We start from the raw sequence: 21230 nt of genomic DNA on the forward strand, positions 1-21230 counted from the left end.
CTTAAATATTGTATCATTGCTCTAAACATTTTACATGGCTGTCACCTTTAGAACCAATAAGTTCGATATCTAAGATTGGTAAAACAATGTTATATCATGGACACTACCATTCCATGATGGTCACCTGATTTACAGGCAGTGGTAACACATGTGTCTGTGCATTGCAGATGGAATGTCAACTAAACAGCCCCTTTCTGGGAAGTCATTCAATAAATTAAAATAGAAAAAAAGAAAGAAAGAAATGCAATAGGACCAATGTGAACTTGAAAGCCTGGTCCAAAATTAAAATAGAAAGAAAAGAAGGAAATAAATGAGATAGGACCTAGGTGAACTTGAATGCCTGGTCCAAAAGTCCTGGCTATAAAGCACACTCCTTTCCCGTCTCCGAACACAGAAACAAATACTCAAAGTGGTATGCCTGATCAACTTATCCAGGCTAAAAAAAAAGCAGTATGTACAGAGCAACAAACTCCTTCCAAACGTCTGTAAGACTGGGACAGGCGATTATTACTGAACATATAGGAAAGATGCAGTACCTGTAATGCTGGGTTTTTCTTCTTTGAATTGCCATTAAGTACAGTCTGTCTAATTGAGAATAGTACAAAGGGGCAGATTTAAGAGCCCCTAGCGCCTCCTTGTGGTGCATTAGCATCATTTTTTTTACTCTATTGTGTCCCAATGAGGCAAAATCCCTGCGCCAAATTGACAATTGTAATCCTTTACGCCAAAATTTGGCCGCTAATTCTGCAAGGCTCCGAACTAGCATCAAAAATTTTGATGTGAGTTCCCTAACTACAGCCATGGTGTGCCGTATTTTAGATACAGTGCGCACATGGTGGTGTCGAGGGTCACTAAGGGGTGCAGGAAAAGTGGCGCTGCACTGGGTGCAGCACCACTTTTCTTAAATCTGGCCCAAAGACTTTATTATGCCTTTAATGCGGGCTTTAGAATATCCATAGGCAGGATTTCTATGGCTTGATCAAAATACGTGGTTGATTCATTATTATATTTGTATTTGCTAAGTGGTAGTTGTATTGAGACCCCTTTTCAAGGAAACTATTAAATTATTGTACAAACAAAAATGTAGAGGAGGTAAAGATATTCAAGAGAGAGGTCCTACCTTTTGTTGGAATTAAGAATGCTGTTTTGAATCTTTGAGTAAACATCAGGATCTAATGCCTTTCTTGATGCAGTGGAATCGACCTCTGCCTCATAATCCTGTGCCTTACCCATCAAAAGGGATAATTTAAAACAACAATAGAATTGCACACATTGCCATTCTCTGATTATATTCCGATTATCACCCACTTGTATTATTAGCTGCAAAAAGAGCAAACGTGAGAAATGAGAATGGATGTGGCATTATTTTCAGAAATCAAACTGCTATCGACCATGGAATAACTAATTAAATATTTCAAGACGTTCAGTATGGGTACAACACACATTTTAAATTAGTAGGAGATGTTTAACACATAGGTACAGGGCCGTCTAGCAACATTTTCATAGGTAAAAGGAATGAGCAATGAAATAAATTAAATACTTTTCCAATACAGTTATAGTATAAAATAGGTTACATGGAAATGTGCCATTTGTCCCACAATTATGAGTGTACTTGGATAAAGTGTACCATAGATATATTTCTACTTAGAGAAATTAATAAAGTGAGGTTGTGCAACTATGAACCAAGCAACCAAGATTAAAAAGAAACGATCTTTTACGAAATATGGCCATGAACCAGGATCACTTATCAACATGGTAAAAATTATAACAGGTATTTCTAAAGTGCATTCACCTTTGGGTTTTTTGGAACTGAAAACCCGATGTTTAATGTTACTAAACATAATGGTATTCTCTTGAGTAACCACGAAAGGAGGACTGAACAAATCCACCAGGATGTAAACCATTGAACTTCGAGTCAAATAAGATATCTGCAGTAGTGGTGTTAGCCAACTGAGCTCTGAACTACACAGGGATCACTACATTTATCAACCTAAAGAATATGATCGTTTTGAAAACAATTATATTAATTTAAAACTACTATATATGCAATGTACCACAAACTGATGGTTTGGAATAAGCATTGACATCTTGTTACAGACGAATCAAATTGAGTAAATGAAAAAGTGTTAGACTGCACTTCCCATTGAAATACCAAGGAACTTTAGCAAGACGTTGCAAGGCGAAAAATTGAAATGCATGCTGGGCTTATTTCCCCAAACAACAAAGCAAATGGAACAGAATAATTCTGATTTCGAAAATGTTATTTTGTCCGACACACTGTCCATTATATTCAAGGAAAAGAATAGATTTTTACAGAAAAATACAGTTCAGCTGACAAATATTTTTACCACAATGAGAAATGTAGCTTGCCACGAGGAAGTCTTTAATAATAATTGTACCCTAGCTATGTTTCTAACTAAAGGTACCAGACTAGAGGTGTCTATTTTAATTCAAAATGGCTAGCTCACATCATGACTGCTTTGCAGACAGTATGCTACCATCTAATTAAATAGTTGAGCAATTAAGCCTCTATGGCTAGGTGACAAGACACTCAATGGCTTTATCTCTGGTACCTATTCCAGGTCTTCCAATCCTTCTAAGCAGGCAGCTCACTTAGAATGCCATTTCAGAACTGTTAGAAATGGGGTCTCAAGTTGGCAGTCGGTTTACACCCTGTCCATGTAGAGACCCTTACTCCAGTCAGGATAATGGAGATACCCAGGTCAGAAAACCCCTGCTCACCCCTTGAGTAGCTTGGCATGAGCAGTCAGGCTTATCTCAGAAACAATGTGTGAAGCATTTTCACATAACACTAAGTAATACAGTGAAAACACTACAAAAGTACACCACTACAGTTTTAGAAACATAGCCAATATTTATCTATGTAATACAAGACCAAAACGAGAAAAGTAATAAAGATATGATTTTTTCAAAGATTAACTTAAAAATACAGTTCCTTCAAGTCGCTAGCTCTGTCTGGGGCTATCACAGCATCGTGAACAACAGATCCAACAGTTCAGGCCGGCCATGGCATTGCAAGCCATCTACAGTGTTGGGAAGACCCGCACACAGTACCTTTGAAAAGCAGGGCATTGTCATCCTTGCAATGAGATCAGAAGCACTGGCGTCAATAGTGTCGGGGCTGAGGTGTGAAGTGGGACAATGTGACATGCAGTGCCCACGTACGGTGCCGGCAGTGGCTTCTCCTGTGGCGTCTGTGAGACCAGGGCTGTGATGTGAAGCGGTGCGGTGCGACATGTGGTGTCTCAAGGTCATGGTACAGGTAGTGATGTCTTCATTGCTGAAGCGTTGTCGTCGGTAGGCCCAAGGTGGCAGTACGACATGGGACGGGTTCCGTGTAGCGCCCACGGGTCATGGTGCAGACAGGGGCCTATGTTGACGATGCTGGAGTCAATGGCGCTGGCGTCAGTGGACCGGGGTTGCAGTGCAGGACAGGACAGTGTGTCATGTACCTCATGAACGGTGTCCTCAGGCCAGAGATTCAGTTAGGCTCTCTGAAAAGAGTACCTTAGTTCCTGGTTTGCAGGGCATTGTGAGGATCTGCATCAGAGATGCATGGCACTTCCAAATCAATGCGACGGTTCCTGTTAGAAATGGGGTCTTTGGTTGGCAGTCAGTTTGCACCCTGTCTAAGCAGAGACCCTCACTCTTGTCAGGGCAATGGAGACACACACTTACATAACCACTGCTCACCCCCTTGGTAGCTTGGCACAAGCAGTCAGACTTATCTCAGAAGCAATGTGAAAGGATTTGTACCAACACACAGTAATACAGTGAAAACACTACAAAATGGACACCACACCAGCTTAGAAAAAATAGACTCGAACAAAACAGAAGTCCTCATCCTCGGCTCCACACCCTCCGCCTGGGACGAGCCCCAGTGGCCCACCGCCCTCGGAAATGCCCCACTGACCACACCCGCAACCTCAGCGTCATCTTAGACTCATCACTGTCAATGGACCAACAGGTGAGTGCAGTCTCATCGAGTTGCTTCCACACCCTGCGCATGCTTCTAAAAATCTACAAGTGGATCCCCACGGAAGCCAGAAGGACAGTCATCCAGGCCTTTGTCAGCAGCCGCTTCGACTACGTCAATGCACTCTATGCCGAAACCACTTCCAAGACCCGGAAAAGACTACAACACATCCAGAACGCCTCTGCCCGTCTCCTCAAGAACACCCCATGACACAGCCACACCTCTGCCCTTCTAAGAGACCTACACTGGCTGCCTATCACCAAGAGAATCACCTTCAAGCTCCTGACCCACGCCTATAAGGCCCTACACAATGTCCGGACCAGCCTACCTCAACCACAGACTCTCCTTCTACACTCCCGCCAGACAAATCCGCTCTGCCAACAAGGCCCTCGCCAAAGTCCCCTGCATCCGGAAAAGCACAGCCGGAGGAAGATCCTTCTCCCACATCGCCGCCAAGACCTGGAACACCCTCCCCATCCACCTCAGGCAATCTCCCACCCTGTCACAGTTCAGGAAGGACCTCAAGACCTGGCTCTTTGACTGATCCTCAGCACCCCCTTCCTCACCTCCTGGCTCTTTGACTGATCCTCAGCACCCCCTTCCTCACCTCCCCAGTGCCTTGAGACCCTCACGGGTGAGTAGCCGTGCTTTACAAATCCCTGATTGATTGCTTGATTGATCTGAAGCAGGGATGCACAACAAAGTCGAGTGTTCGTCCCCTTTCGCAGGCAGAAGCAGCAACTGCAGGATAGCCCAACAAAGCACAGTCATAGGCAAGGGCAGTACTTCTCCTCAGTTCTTCTCCTTGGAAGAGGTTCCTCTTGGTTCCAGAACCGATCTAAAGTATGGGGTTTTGGGTCCACTACTTATACACCTTTCTGCCTTTGAAGTAGACAAACCTCAAAGGAAAGTCTCTGTTGTTCACAAGATCCTGCCTTGCCCAGGCCAGGCCCAGGCACACACCAGGGGGTTGGAGACTGTTTTGTGTGAGGACAGGCACAGCCCATTCAGGTGTAAGTGACCACTCCTTGCTCCCCTCTAGCCCAGATCGCTCATCAGGATATGCAAGCTACACCCGAGCTCCCTTTCTGTCTCTGTCTAGAGAAGATTCACAAACAGCCCAACTGTCAGTCTGACCCAGAGACGAATCCACAAACAGTCAGAGTCGGAGAATGGTTTAAGAAAGAAAATGCCTACTTTCTAAAAGTGGCATTTTCAAACTAACAATCCAAAAAACAACTTCACTAAAACATGTATTTTTAAATTGTGAGTTCTGCGAATCCAAACTCAATATTTCTACCTGCTCCCAAAGGAAAACTACACTTTAATAATATTTAAAGGCAGCCCTCATGTTAACCTATGAGAGAGATAGGCCTTGCAATAGTGAAAAATGACTTTGGCAGCACTTCACTGTTAGGACATGTAAAACACATCAGTACATGTCCCACCTTTAACATAACTGCACCCTGCCTATGGGGCAACCCAGGGCCTGCATTAGGGGGTGCCTTACATGTATAAAAAAGGGAAGGTTTAGGCCTGGCAAGTGGGTACACTTGCCAGGTCGAATCTGCAGTTTAAAACTGCACACACAGACACTGCAGTGGCAGGTCTGAGCCATGTTTATAAGGCTACTAATGTGGGTGGCACAACCAGTTCTGCAGGCCGACTAGTAGCATTTGATTTAGAGGCCCTGGGCAGATCTAGTGCACTTTACTAGGGACTTACTAGTAAATAAAATATGCCAATCATTGAAAAGCCCATTACACATACACTTTACACAGGAACACTTGCACTTTAGCACTGGTCAGCAGTGGTAAAGTGCCCAGAATAAAAAAAACAGCAAAAACAGAATCCAGCACACAGTCAAAACATGAGAAGCAAAGGAAAAAAAGACAGAGTAGACCACACCAAGGATGCCAGGTCTGAAAGTTCCAAGATGTGGCGAGGCTGCAATGCGAGAGCCTGTATCATCATCAAGGATCATGTTGATAGGGCTTGTGATTTGAAGTCCAAGTAGAGGATGCAGCGTGCAGTCAATGTGATGCATTAGTTCTGAAGAGCTGCAAAGCATTGTTGTTGAGCTTGCTGTCAATGAGGGATGCGAGGGCCTGTGGCGAGGATGCATCATGCAGTGGCAGTTCTGATGGACTGCAGTGGTGATACTGTTCTTTATGATGACTCCAATCCATGCAGCAGCAGTGATATGTCAGTTCTGCCCTGGTGTGCCAAGCAGCAGAAGAGATGCATTGGACCTACTGGGTTCACAGAGGCTACAGAGCACCTTAAGCCCACTTCCAAGGGTCTAGGACTGGGGTGGCACCACTTGGCAGGGTAGGCTCACAGAAGGCAGTGTCCAGGAGCAGGTGCAATGTATTTTAAGTCTAATGTGTCCCTAAAGCTTCAGATCAGGAAGCCAACCAACTAGCCATTGGAGTAACTTTGGGTTCTGGGTTCAAGAGATGCAGATCCAGTCCTTTTCACCCAGGCAAGAGTGCAGCAGGTCAGCACAGCAGGGCAGCAGTTCCTTCACAGCAGCAGTTCAGCAGAATGACAGTCCTTGTAGCAGTACAGCAGTCCTTCCTTTGTGCAAAGTATCCACAGGTCCAGAAGTGTACGGAAGTGGTGGTATCTGACATTCAGTTTATAAACCCAGTTGTGTCTTTGAAGTGGGAAGAAGCTTCTAGAGGCCTGCCTCTGAAGTGCACAAGTGCCCTGCCTTCCAGGCCCTAGACTAACTATGCGTGGTAGGCAGGCCTGTGTGTGGAGAAAAGGTACAGCCTATTTATGTATGAATGGGGCTGGGACCAGCTCCTCCCTCCCATCCTGCCAATGAAGGCCCATCAATTCACACCTACATTTCTTATTTTGTGTGGCTGTCTAGGAGGAATGAACAAAGCCCAAATGTCAGCCACACCCAGACAGCAAATCAATCAACCAATCAAGCAATCAGGATTTATAAAGCATTGCAGATCACACGTGAGGCTCTCAAAGCGCTGGAGTTGCTAGCTGTTTCAGGGTGCTCTGTCCATTCGAACAAACTTGTCTTGAGTCCTTTTCTGAATTATCTGAGTGATGCGGCGTTCCTGAGTTGCAGGGGAAGGTCGTTCCAGGCTTTGGCCACCTGGTGAGAGAAGGAGCGTCCTCTGCTGTTGGATCAGTGGATCCAGCTGGTGTCTGCAAGGAAGAGGGAAGTGTATCAAAGGTGTCTGGTTGGTTGGTGGAAGGTCATTTGTTTGTTGATGTATGCTGGTCCTTCATTGTGCAGGGCTTTGTATGTGTGTGTCAGCATCTTAAATTGGCATCTCTTCTGGATCTGGAGCCATTGTAGCTTCTTGAGATGCGGGGTGATGTGAGTCTATCAAGGGAAGTCAAGGATGAGTCTTGCTGCTGAGTTTTGTATTGTCTGTAGTCTCTTCAAGAGGCATGCAGTGATTCCTATGTAAAGAGTGTTACTGTAGTCCAGCCTGCGGGTGACAAGGACTTGAGGGATGGTGCTTCTGGTGTTGATTGGGAGCACCCTGAAGGTCTTACAGACCATGCATAGAGTGTGGAAGCAGACAGAAAATACTGTGTTTACCTGTTTCTGCATAGATAACTTGCTGTCCAAGATGATGGCAAGGTTGCTGGTATGGCCTGTCGGGGCAGGGGAAGGACCGAACTCAGCAGGCCGCCAATTGTTGTTACATGGCTAGGTTTTGTTCTCAAAGATGGGGACTTCCCTCTAGTTTATGTTGAGCTTGAGACAGTTGACCTTTATCTGGCCGGTGACATTCATCATACATCTGTGGAAGTTGGTTCTGGTGATGATGGAGACAGCAAAATGATGAGCTAGGTGTCGTTGGCATAGGAAATGATGTTGAGTCCATGCTATTTGATAGTGTTGGCCAGGGGGCTCATGTACGTGTTGAAGAAGGTGGGGCTGAGGGAAGATCCTCGTGGGATGTTGCAGATGGTCTTCTTGGGTTCCGATGTGAAAGGTAGGAGACAGATTCTCTGGGTTCTTCCATTGAGGTATGAGGCAATCCATTTGAGGATGTCTCCCTGAATTCTGATTTGGTGAAGTCTTTTGATCAAGCATCTTGCTAATGAGGTTGAAGATGTGGTGGGGACATGGATCTGTGGGTCCTCCCAAGTGTAGGGAGTTCATGATGGAGATTGTGGCTTGAGTTGTGAGAGTGTCACAATGGGTGAGCAGGTGTTTGAAGTTTTTGTTCTTGAGATTGAGTAAGCTGATGGTGTTGGCGGTGGGGGGTTGAGGTTTGAAGTTTGCATATATGGCTGAGATCTTGTTGTGGAAGACATCCACCCGGGTGCCACACAGTTCTTGGGAGAGGTGATATTGTTCCCGGTGGCTGGAGGGGTGGATTCACAAGGGCAAAGAGCTACTTGCTGTGGTTTGTATTGGATTCTATGCAATCTACTAGAGCGTTCTTCTTTGTTTCTCTCAGGAGGCAGTGGTATTGGTTGAGTGCTGTTTTGAAGGTAGTATGATCTTCTGTCTTGTTGCTAGTACACCACTTCCTTTCTAGTTGCTGGTACTTTACGTTTGGAGGATTTCAGCTCCACAGTGAACCATCTGTCTCTTCTGGCCAGGACTTTTGGTTTGGCTGGCTTGACGGGCACAATTGTGTTGGCGCAATCCATGGTCCACTGGGAGAAGTTTGTGCCAGCTTGTTTGGGGTAGGGTGTCTGGGAGGTGGAAGTTGACAGATTATTACACTGTTTTTTTATGCCTTTTTTCAGTTTCTGTGTGTGGAGCTGGGTGGTGTGGTGCCAGTGTTGGTAGATCCTGAGATGGTGAAGTGGATGCTGTAGTAGTTGATTCATGTGAGTTGTGAGACGTGGTTGTACTTGACTTTGTTGCTGGACGTAAAAATGGAGTCTAGTGGGTGTTCTGCGATGTGAGTTGTTAGAGGTAGATTTTGCTCATGCTTTCCAGAAGGTTGGTTGTGTTTGTTTTGTCAGGGTCATCGAGGTGGAAATTAAGATCTCTCAGGAAGATGTAGTGCTTGGAGTCAATGGTAATCTGGGTAAAGAGGTCAGGAATGGCATTGCAGAAGCTGGGGCATGGTCCTGGGGGTCTGTATGCAAGGGTGCCCTATGATGGTGCTTTTTCTGTCTGTGTGAAGTTGTAAATTGAGATGCTCCATTATCAGGGTTGGTTCATCTGAGGAGGTTATGCAGCGGATGGTGTCCTTGCAAATGATGGCAATTCCATCTCTCTGTTTGTTAATTCGGTCCTGGTGTTTTATCTTGTAGCCTGGTGTTTTATCTTGTAGCCTTGGGGTAGAGGCAGGGTTTCGCCAGGTCTCTTTGAGGAAGATAAAGTCTGGGATGAGGGATGAGATTGTGTCCCAGATCTCCGTGGTGTGTTTGCCGAGTGGTCATGCGTTAAGCAGAATGCCATGGAGATTTTCTGTGTCGGTCTTGGTTGGCCTGGTGGGCAAAGTCATGTTTGCGGTGTCTTCAATGTTGTAGGTTACTTCGATAATGCAGGTGAAGTGCCAGTGGTGGTAGGAGAACAGTCCTCTGGTGGTGCATGAAGATTGCAGCAGCAGTTGCTGTTGATGTGTCTGGGGTCCTGGGATTGGAGGTCTGTGGCAGTGCAGCTGCATGGGGTGGAAGAACCAGGTGCCCGGCGTGGTTCAGTAGTGCACATGCACATACGGTCTTGCCTTTGTTGCACCGACAGTGCACCCTCTTTGCGCATCCGCTATGTGCCTGCTCTGGGGTATCTGTTCGAAAGTCCCAGGAAGAGAGAGGGGTGCTGGGAGATGGTGGGCGGGGCTGGGCGGGAGTGGGATAATGGGTGGCAGGCGGGAGCAGCAAATGAGGGAAAAACAAGGAGAAGCAGTAAAAGCGGGGAAGAGCAAGGAGCAAGCAGTGAACAATGAAGGGTGAACAAGAGAAAGTTCTCAGGAAACAGTGGGAAAAGAAGGAGCAGGCAGTGAAAAATGAGGGAAAAGCAGGAGAAAGCACTCAGAAAACGGTGAAGAAGCAGAGCGGTGCAGCAGCACATGAGAGCTGGGACTGGGAGCAACTGACTAAGGCAAGAAAATGCCAATTTATAAAAGTAGCAGTTTCAGAATTGCAGTTTAAAATCTGACTTCACCATAAGTCATGATTTTAAATTGTTATTCCAGAGACAGCACACATGAACGGGGTACCTATCACTTCTGGAATTGTCTCCCACCTTTTTCTGTCACCCACTTTTCTTCTCATTCTCTCCATAGATTTCTAACTGTGACAATCTCGAATTATTTTATCACCGCCCAATCTCTTTCCCTTCTACCACGTTTTCCCTGGTTACAGATATTGGCAACTTGCTAATATTTTATCTTTATAGCAAGCTTTATAATGTTAGCAAGTCACAGTGTTTGATTCCTCACTATGTAAAAGGATTACACTCATAAATAAATACTCAAAAATGATGCGTTTCTCAGGTCTTGGATACAGGAAACAAGTATCCCAGTTTAGCAGGTGCTCTTCATTTTCATGTCATTGGGAGACAGAGGTCCACTCAATTCAAGTGCGTGTTGACATGATGAAATCCGTTGAAGTAGGTTCAAGTAGGATCCAATCTTCAATAAATCATATTATTCCTCACCATAAAGAGAGGTTTAATTACACCGTTCTTCTGTAAAATCGTTTGTGCTACGGTAAGAACATTTTTACTTTTAAAAACACGTCAATATAACGGTTCGTAATATCCTTAAGTGATAACACAGAGCTCGCTCTAATCAACCTCATACGTGTCGGAGTTATCAGATACTAGGGATGTCTACTAATCTTTCTGGGGTTGTCGAGTGCGATACACGGGAGTTGCCGGATGACATAGATGTTAAAAAAGGGGGCACTAAATAACGGACAGGTTGCTCATTTAACGTCACATTTCTCCTCGTGCTGTCCTTGAGCAACAACATCATGAACATTTGAGACCGATATTGGCACATTCAGTAACGGTCAACACAAAAATGTCCAGTGCAAACAATATGCTGTCATAGACGCTGGGCGATTGGCCTTAATCCTAGTTGAACACGTACCTTCAACAGGCAGTTCATCATCACACAAGATCTCACATTTACACAGATTGAGCTTGCATGATGTAACCCTTCAAGCTTTATGGCAATCTCATATTTGAATCAGTACTTCAGTTCCTGCTACTATGGCCAAAACTCTTGATTGTGTGGTCTCTGGTTCCGTTTAGTATTTGCCACCTGTAGCTTTTGTAGGCAAGTTTTCACTGGGCGGCCACCTACCTACCGCCTTTAATGTTCGTCTTAATGTAAACGTCTGATCTTAAACGTAATAGGTAAGTGCTACATACAGATGACCAACTATTAGCATAATCATTTTAGTTCAGCAACCTTGCAGTATAAAAGAAATTGTTGGGGAAAAGTGTTTCAGGTGAACTTCACACAATTAAGAAAAGCTTTTAGAAAAAGTACTTTCCCAGGTTCATTAATGTAGAAATATGGAGCATAGATTCTAATCTGAGAGTTAATAATAAAAGCAATTTTTACTAAAAATATAAAAAAACCTGTAATGATAGAATCATGCTTCTGCGCTGAGCTTCCCACAAAAAGTCACTTTATTACTTTCTTTTGACACTTATTTCCATTCCGGGATTAATTTTTCTCTATAAGGGCTTCTTAACTATTCTATTACATTTTCTATTCAGAAGCAATAATATCTAAGAGTGAATAATAGCCATATTAATCATTATTTCAGTTTAATGTACTCGATCGTGTAAGTTCTTAGGAATTTTGCTGATATCCCAAATCGTGAAAATGTTATCTCTACATTTTACAGTGATATGAGATGGAACAAAGGAACGATATTGAAAGCATCAGTGGAATACATCAAGTGGCTACAAAAAGAACAACAGCGGTCCCGAGAGTTGGAACACAGACAGAAGAAATTAGAGCAGGCCAATAGACGGCTTCTGCTTCGAATTCAGGTTGGTCATAAAATCATTGTGTCAGATTAAAAAGACTTACCCATTGTCACAATCAATTATCTTCTTTTCTTTTCTAAACTTCATCTGTGTGCTCTTGCTGGATTACTTTGGAAGGCTGCGGCTCATTGCCCTTTTAAGAATAATATGACAGCCCAGGATCCTAACTAAACAAACTGGTGTACCATACTAGGATTTAGGAGGCTGAAATGCACATTGTAAGATATGTACTCATACCAAGGTGGCTTTTATTCTTATGATGTGTCGTCTGCCACCTACTCATACATTTAAGGATTGTCTAAGTATATTGTGCAAGCTGCTTTTGGACCTAGATTATTAAACACAAATCTACCAGGCTGTGCATGCATGGCTGACCTATAGTCATTTATGTGATTCCTAATCACAGACCCTCAAAAAGGGGAACCATCTTCAGTAATAACACAACTAATGTCCCCTAAACGCCGGGAATTACTTCTTAATGTGCAGGGGGCATTTAAACATGTTTTCTGTCCAGAACCATCATTGTTACAATGATGGCTCTTAACAGATGTTACAATGATTGCTCCTAACAGAAAAAAACCCGCTCAAAATGTCATTAGAGTGGCTTCCCTGAAGTGTGAAATCTCAAAATGTCAATACTGCTGCTGACCACAGGCACACCTCCCTGCCAGTCAGTGACCTTTCACACAGCAGCTTGCAAGTGGGGCAACTCCATATATAAATAACACCTCTCAAATGTGATAATCATTGTTAGGCATGTCTACCCTAGGGTGGTCTTCCCCCAAACCTTTTGCTTGTTTACCTCCTCTTTTTGCTGATTCTTCCTTTCAGCCTTAGAACTTTAAGCACCTTATCACTGCTGAGCAGTTCTAAAGTGCACATGGTCTGCCATAAAACATGGTAACATTGGTTCATTCACAATCGGGATATTTAATTTATATGCAAGTCTATAGTAGAGAGCACTACCTATGCCCAGAGCCTGTAAATGAAATGTTACTGGCGGACCTGCAGCACTGATTGTAGCACCCATGGAAGTAGCCCTTTAAATGTATCTCAGGTCTGACACTGCAGGGCCTGTGTGTTTGGTTTCACTACCATGTCCACTCAATATTTAAAACCTCTTTCAAGCCTTAAACCCCCTCTTTTATTACATATAGGTCACCCCAAGGTAGGTCCTAGGTAGCATATAGGGCAGGGTGCTGTGTAATTAAAAGGTAGGACATGTACTCACTTTTAAGGTTTGCATGTCCTGGTAGTGAAAGACACCTAAATTCACTTTTCACTACTATAAGGCCTGCTCCCCTCACAGGATAACATCAGGGATTCCTTATTGCACTTGTTAGAAATTGGGTTTTTGGTTGGCAGTCAGGTTACCCTCTCTCCAAGCAAGAACCCTCACTCTAGTCAGGGTAAGTCACACACAATCCAAAATTATCCTGTGCCCACTCTCTGGTAGCTTGGCACGAGCAGTCAGGCTTAATTTAGAAGGCAATGTGTAAAGTATTTGTGCAATAAATCATACAATAACACAATATAGCACCACAAAAATACACCACACAGTGTTTCGAAAAATATATAATATTTATCAGGATAATTGTAGGTCAAAACGAATAAAGATGCAATGTGAAATTGTAGAGATATCACTGAAAAGTGATATAAAGGGGGTGATTCTAACTCTGGCGGGCGGCGGAGGCCGCCCGCCAGAGTTCACCCTCCAGAATACCGCTCTGCGGTCGGAAGACCACTGCGGTGATTCTGGGTTTTACACTGGGCTGGCGGGCGACCGCCAAAAGGCCGCCCGCCAGCCCAGTGTAAAACAACCTTCCCACGAGGACGCTGGCTCCGAATGGAGCCGGCGGAGTGGGAAGGTGCGACGGGTGCAGTGGCACCCGTCGCAAATTTCACTGTCCGCAATGCAGACAGTGAAATTCTTTGTGGGGCCCTCTTATGGGGGCCTCTGCAGTGCCCATGCCACAGGCATGTGCACTGCAGGGGCCCCCAGGGGCCCCACGACACCCCATACCACCATCCTGTTCCTGGCGGGCGAACCGCCAGGAACAGGATGGCGGTATGGGGTGTGTGAATCCCCATGGCGGCGCAGCGAGCTGCGCCGCCATGGAGGATTCAAAAGGGCAGCGGAAAACCGGCGGGAGACCGCCGGTTTTCCACTTCTGACCGAGGCCGAACCGCCGCGGTTAGAATGCCCTGCGGGGCACCGCCAGCCTGTTGGAGGTGCCCCCGTCATTTTAGCCCTGGCGGTCGACGACCGCCAGGGTTAGAATAACCCCCAAAGTGTCTTAAGTCTTTAAAAAAAGCAAACAAAGTCTCTTTCAAGCACAAAGTACCTGGTTTCAAGTGGAAAATCTCCGCAAAGGGCCGCAGAAGAAGAGATATGTGGAAAAATGGTATGTGCGTTGATTTCTCCCCTGCACACACAGACTTGCGTCGTTATTTTTCACTTGGGTAAGTCGTGCGTCGTTTTCCTGTGCGCAGACAGTCTCTTTCTTTGGGTCGTGGGATTACCAGATGTCCTGGGGTCTGTGCGTGGATTCTTCTGCTTGTTTTCCGGCTGCGCGTTGTACCGGGAGGCTGTGCGTGAAATTCCCCTTCTCACAGCAGGCGTCGTGTCGGTTTCCCCTCTGGAAGTCGGGCGGCCTTGTCCTTGCGAGGCCGTTCGTCGAAGTTACGGTCGCCCCGAAGGTGTCGCGTCGATCAGCGTCGGTGTGCAGCAATTTTCTCGCCACGGAGCAATCTGTGCGTCGAAATATTCGGCGCACGAAGAGTCCAAATGAAAAAGAGAAGTCTTTTTGGTCCTGAGACTTCAGGGAACAGGAGGCAAGCTCTATCCAAGCCCTTGGAGAGCACTTTTACAGCCAGACAAGAGTTCAGCAAGGCAGCAGGGCAACAGCAAGGCAGCAATCCTTTGTAGAAAGCAGTCAGGTGAGTCCTTTAGGCAGCCAGGCAGTTCTTCTTGGCAGGATGCAGGTTCTGGTTCAGGTTTCTTCTCCAGCAAGTGTCTGATGAGGTAGGGCAGAGGCCCTGTTTTATACCCAAATGTGCCTTTGAAGTGGGGGAGACTTCAAAGAGTGGCTAAGAAGTGCACCAGGTCCCCTTTCAGTTCAATCCTGTCTGCCAGGGTCCCAGTAGGGGGGGTGGCAGTCCTTTGTGTGAGAGCAGGCCCTCCACCCTCCCAGCCCAGGAAGACCCATTCAAAATGCAGATGTATGCAAGTGAGGCTGAGTACGCTGTGTTTGGGGTGTGTCTGAGTGAATGCACAAGGAGCTGTCAGCTAAGCCCAGCCAGACGTGGATTGTAAGGCACAGAAAGATTGTACGCTGTGTTTGGGGTGTGTCTGAGTGAATGCACAAGGAGCTGTCAGCTAAGCCCAGCCAGACGTGGATTGTAAGGCACAGAAAGATTTAAGTGGAAAGAAATGCTCACTTTCTAAAAGTGGCATTTCTAGAATAGTAATATTAAATCCAACTTCACCAGTCAGCAGGATTTGGTATTACCATTCTGGCCATACTAAATATGACCTTCCTTCTCCTTTCAGATCAGCAGCTACCACTTCAATACTGTATGAGGGCAGCCCCAATGTTAGCCTATGAAGGGAGCAGGCCTCACAGTAGTGTAAAAACGAATTATAGGAGTTTTACACTACCAGGACATGTAAACTACACAGGTACATGTCCTGCCTTTCACCCACACAGCACCCTGCTCAAGGGGTTGCCTAGGGGACACATTAGAGGTGACTTATATGTGGAGAAAGGGGATGTTTAGGCTTGGCAGGTACTTTTAAATGCCACGTCGAGGTGACAGTGAAACTGCACACACAGGCCTTGCAACGGCAGGCCTGAGACAAGTTAAAGGGGCTACTTAAGTGGGTGGCACAACCAGTGCTGCAGGCCCACTAGTAGCATTTAATCTACAGACCCTAGGCACCTATAGTGCACATTACTAGGGACTTATAAGTAAATTAAATAGTCCAATCAGGTATGATCCAAGGTTACCATGTTTAAAGGGAGAGAGCATATGAACTTTAGCACTGGTTAGCAGTGATATAGTGCGCAGAGTCTAAAAGCCAGCAAAAACAGTGTCCAAATAGTGGATGGAGGCAGGCAAAAATTTAGGGGTGACCACCCTAAGGCTGTCAGGTCTAACAGCACTCTTAAGCTGTAACTCATGATTGAGAAGGAATAGCTCTGGGATGTTTCATATCATTGGAATAGTAATGATAAATCCTCTTTGCTGGCAAAGTTGGATTTAACATTACTATTTTAGAAATACCACTTTTACAAAGTTGGTATTTCTCTGCTACGCCTGTAGCATGTCTCTAATACACATCTGGGTAGGCGACAGCTTGACTTTGTGCATTTCTGCTAGACAGCCACACACAAAGGAAGGGTAAGAGTGCTTGAGTACCAGTCTGCATCCTGGTGACTTATCCTGAGCAGGATGGGAAGGAGGAGCTGACACACCTGAAAGAGCACTGTTCTGTCCTCATACAAAGGGCTGAGCTAGGTCTAGGAAGAAAGGACCTCTATGCACTTTAAAGACCCTTCTTTGAAGTCACCCCCAATCCAAAGGCAGAACTAGGTATAACTTCTGGGTCTCTGACTCCATCCAATAAGACTCTTCTTTAGCTATAAAGAACCTCTGTCAGAAGGACTGCTGTGCTGCTATAAGGACGGTAACACTGCAGAAATGCTGGCCTGGAAGTACTGTTTTTCTGCTGTACTGCCCTGCTGCTGTCTGACCCCAATGAAAGGTAGCTGGATGCTGCTTGGAACCCATAGTGATCTCCTGTTGCTTGAGACTCAGGGATATCAAAGTCTCACCAGCTACCCCCCTTGCCTGCCTCATTCGAAGTGGATCCAGGTAGTTACTCCAGTCAAACTGACGCACCTCCTGTCTGCTGGAAGCAGAACTGACGCATCATCACTCGGTGGGAGCTGAATTGTCGCATCACAATCGGCATCAGTGCTTCGCCTGAAGAACTGTCAAATCTGAACCATTGTATTTTCACCGTTGAAGTGTGGGAAGATCGAAGCATCCACTCCAATGTTTGAGAAAGTGGGTGTATCATCTACGGAACCACCACTTTTTGGCTCTGAGAATCATCTTTGGAACCAATACATCGCTGACACTCCATTAAGAAAATCAGTGCATCACCTCAAATACAGGATCTACACCAATGCGTTGCTTGGCTGCACCCCGCATCTCGCTCTTGCGACCAGGATTAAGGTGCTATGTTCAGCGGTCCTGCATGGCTCCTGTATTCAGCCCAAGCTCTTTTGCAGTCAGTCTGAACTCTTGCCTTTGCACCGGTCCATTGTGGATAGATAACCCCCACTGGCGAGTATTGCTTCTAAGTGCCACAGACACTTTTGTTCTTAAACTTTATCTCTCAACTTCTACTCATTCGATTTTTGTCACTTTGGTCCTGATTTATTCATAAAATCATTATCTATTTTTCTAATGTGGTGTGGAGTCTTTTTGTGATGTTTTCACTGTTTTACTGTGTGTTGCACAAATACTTTACATATTGCCTCTTGAGTTGAGCCTGACTAATCTGTGCCAAGCTACCAGAGGGTGAGCACATATTAACTTTTAGTGTGTATCTAATTGACCCTGACTGGGATTGTGGTTCCTACTTGGACAGGGTGCATACCTCTGCCAATGAGAAACCCAGGCCCATATTTATAGGCTTTGTGGTGCAGGGCAGTGCAGCAAGTCACCTTGGTGCATGTGCTCTGCGTTACAGGGAAAGGGCAGGAATGCATGGTATTCAAAAGAATGCTGCACATTTCTGTCTTTTCCCCTATGCTGGCACACTTTAGGCACTCTCCTTCACTGAAACTAAAGTCAGGTTTCTAAATTCCTGGCTAAAATGTAATTTGGGATCACACCACTCTTATCTGGGCTTCTCTTTTCACTAAACTATAATATTACCATTCTTCCCTGCTCCTTTTTCATTTAGTAGTGTTCCTGGAACCCATGTAACTGCACTTTGAGTTAAGCTGTGTCACATTCTTGATTCTTCACCAAGCCATCCTGCCAGGCCCAATCCATTGTTTCATACATCACCAAAGTAGCAATGATAGGCCGATTGCGGGCAGGCTAATGCTATTTAACCTTTAGGTGCTTTATGCAGGGAAAGTATAACATTTTAAAAGTCACTAACCCGGATATTTATCACAAGTCTGACCTTACCATTGAATTGAGCTTTTAATAAATATTAAAAGCAGCGGTTGAACATTCTCCGTAGTTTGTTTTAAGCCAAAGGTACAGAATAAGCTCATTAACTGTACCTTTGCTTTTTCAGTAACAAGAGCTTTGCGGGGCTAGTCTCTGAAGGAACATGCAGACATTCAATTATTATGTTTCCCTTTTAAATTCCAGGGACCCTACTTTGTGAAGTACAAGGCCTACTGAGGGGTGACCAGTTTATTTATTTGAGAGTAGGGCTCATTCCTATCAAAATACATTATTTTGGCAGGTTTTCAGGCAGGCTTAAACACGGCATCTTTAAGCTATTCATGTAGGCCTGAAGCTGTTTTCCTTGTCAGTCTAGGGTATGGCACAATAAGTGTTGCAGTCCACAGACATTTCTTCCTGTACCATAACTATGGCCTTACAAGAAATTTCAATATGCCAGTTGGGGATTATTCAACATTACCATATTTTAGGGTATTGGAGAGGATTACCCAAGTGTATATAGTTGGAAAACCAGCAGCATTAGTCCACGAAAAATCGTGCTGACCTTGCAATAACAGGCACTTTCTCACAAGCCATATGTAACTAGTTAATTGAATGCTATATTTACCTTGGGTTAGTATCTCTGGTTTAAGCATAGTCGGACAATATATTCCCATTCTCTCCACAGACACTTGTGAAAAGGCTGTTCTTGAATCATCTTTTCCTAAGCAAGTATTAAAAAAATTGAATGGTCCATTCATAGACATAGTCAGATAAATCCCCTATCATCTTCTATCTCTCGAACATGTTCTATAGACCTTTGTCCCACAATAATAGTATGCCACCCAATAAGGACTCAGCAGCTTACCACCTGCAACTCAATATCATGCTGAAAACGCCATCTGGTACTGTGGCATTTTTTCAAGCATCTTGTAAATATAGCTTAGATTGACTTTCACAGCTCTGGCAAGCAAAGGCACAAACCAACTAAGAAACACAAGCAGAAAAACATACAGATTGTGATCCTCGCACCTGCCACAACTCACTGAAAAATAATATACATTTGATAGTGAACATTCCTGTTGGAGACTAAAGTATTATATATAAGAAATGCACCTTATGTATTGTTAAAAGGCTTTATTACATTTTAATGTCTGGTTCTAGACTACACGAATGAACGCTATTGCTGCAATTAAAATAGCAATGAAAAATAAAACTGTGATATATGTAAACAAAAGAGAAAATGTCAACATCCTGAATGGTGATCTTCAAATTAAATTATTGATGAAATCAATCTGCATTGGAATTCCTCCCTTCCCAGCCACACTTTTCAGCCATAGAGCCAGATTTACTAAAAAGTGACCCAGCTCGGTGCTGCACCAAAATTTGCAGCACCGTGCTGCATCACTTTAGAAATGTAGGGATGAGCTGTCTTTACTAAAATATGGTGCACCCCTGTGTTTCCCCCTGTGCCTGCACTAAATTTAGCTGCCAGCGCCATAGTGCAAGGGTGTCTGCATTGAGAGGTTTAATTGTTTATGTGCAAGAAGGCATCCCTTCCTGCACACAAACAATCTACAATGGCGATTTGGCACTTCTATGTGTGGTGCAGAATTGTCATTTTGAAAGATTGTTTATGTGCAGAAAGGGACAGAACATTAATTGATGGCCTTTTGCTCTTTCTATGTGTGCTGCAGAATGCAGCACACATGGAAAAAGCAAAAACAAGGAGAAATAAAAGATTTCCTTCTCGTGCCATGCTAACGCCACCCCTGGACAGCGTCAAAAGCAATGGGTGTTGCAGTGGAACACCCATAGCAATCCCCATTGCATTCCTCTCTGACTGAAAACTGCCAACCATGGAATTCTTCTAGATGTGGTGCACTGACCTATTTCATGGATGACTTTCAGTTTTAATTGAACATATAGGCAAATATGCTCTCACCCCTCTCTATGTCCGGCTTCTCTCCCCTCATCTACCTTCCCATCCCCACCCAAATTTTACCCTTCCCATCAAGATTAGCAAAACTGCAACGAAGGTCCTTTTAAAAGTAAATGTTCACTGCGATAAAAAAAAAAGAAAGAATACTACTCAATGTAATTGTAAACTGATGAATTTTATTAATAAACAATTACAAAACAAACAAGAAATAGTGATGCTTGGGTGGCGCTAGGGTCTTGCAAATCTGGCCCATAGTGTTTCTGAGACTGCAGTGGTAGATTTCTGTTTTTGTTTTCTCATGTTTCGCTTGAGAAGTAAACAGATAGCACAAGCTTTCCCAGTATGTGACCCTGAAGCAGACTTCTTGCAGTTTCGACGACAACCTGAAAATCCTCTCTGTCAAGGTGCTTGTGCATCCGATTTATATACAGTTTCTCAGCATTATTACGAGAGAAACAGGTCTTGTAATTTGTGATGTAAGGTGTGAAAAAAAGTTTCTGATTTTTTCCTTTCTTCTGCACATTTACCTAAGCGTACATTACATTTTACATTACACAATTGAATATGTAACATATGACCTACTGATGCAGATACTTACTTTAAAGCATCACGCTACATAATAATGAATATAAGCAAGAACAATGGTGAGCAAAAACACACATTTATAACGAATCATTAAAAAAAATTAATACCATGAGGGGCTCAGAAGTAGAAAAGGCTAAAACATACGACAATACCAGAATATAGCTAAAATATCAACCGACAAGAATATTTTGTCCTGAACGTTATCTATGAAAATAATGCTACACTGAGATTAATAATACAACATTTACTCTTGATGGTAATTAAGGCACGATATTTTTGCCCAGATGATATTTCTTCTAACATTCTGACATGCAACCAATAGTTATTTACTAAAATGCCACCGATCCCTTAGAGAAGCTGGCTCCCACCAAATTGAGAAAGAAAAATTGAGCCCCAAAACAAATAAATGATTTGGTGAAGAATTTGGAAAAATAAAATGAGGATGTCACCAAGTACAACATCACTGGTAGGAAATCGTTAGTGAGGAGGATAAAATATTTTGTTAAATAGACAAAAAGCTACAAAAGCGCCAAAGGGGCATACTTTACTAA

General features: G+C 44.2%; 1 protein-coding gene across 6 annotated transcripts in view; it reads left to right on the forward strand.

Moving 5' to 3' along the window:
- TFEC (transcription factor EC) overlaps positions 1–21230 on the forward strand; it is a 612796-nt gene that overhangs the window by 585145 nt on the left and 6421 nt on the right. For all 6 annotated transcript variants that reach the window (XM_069228932.1, XM_069228931.1, XM_069228936.1 and 3 more), the window contains one exon: positions 11810–11957. In XM_069228932.1, coding sequence (XP_069085033.1) covers positions 11810–11957 — 148 coding nt within the window. The remainder of the gene's footprint in view (positions 1–11809; positions 11958–21230) is intronic.

Source organism: Pleurodeles waltl, chromosome 4_1 (genome assembly GCF_031143425.1).
Source record: "Pleurodeles waltl isolate 20211129_DDA chromosome 4_1, aPleWal1.hap1.20221129, whole genome shotgun sequence".
NCBI lineage: Eukaryota > Metazoa > Chordata > Amphibia > Caudata > Salamandridae > Pleurodeles > Pleurodeles waltl.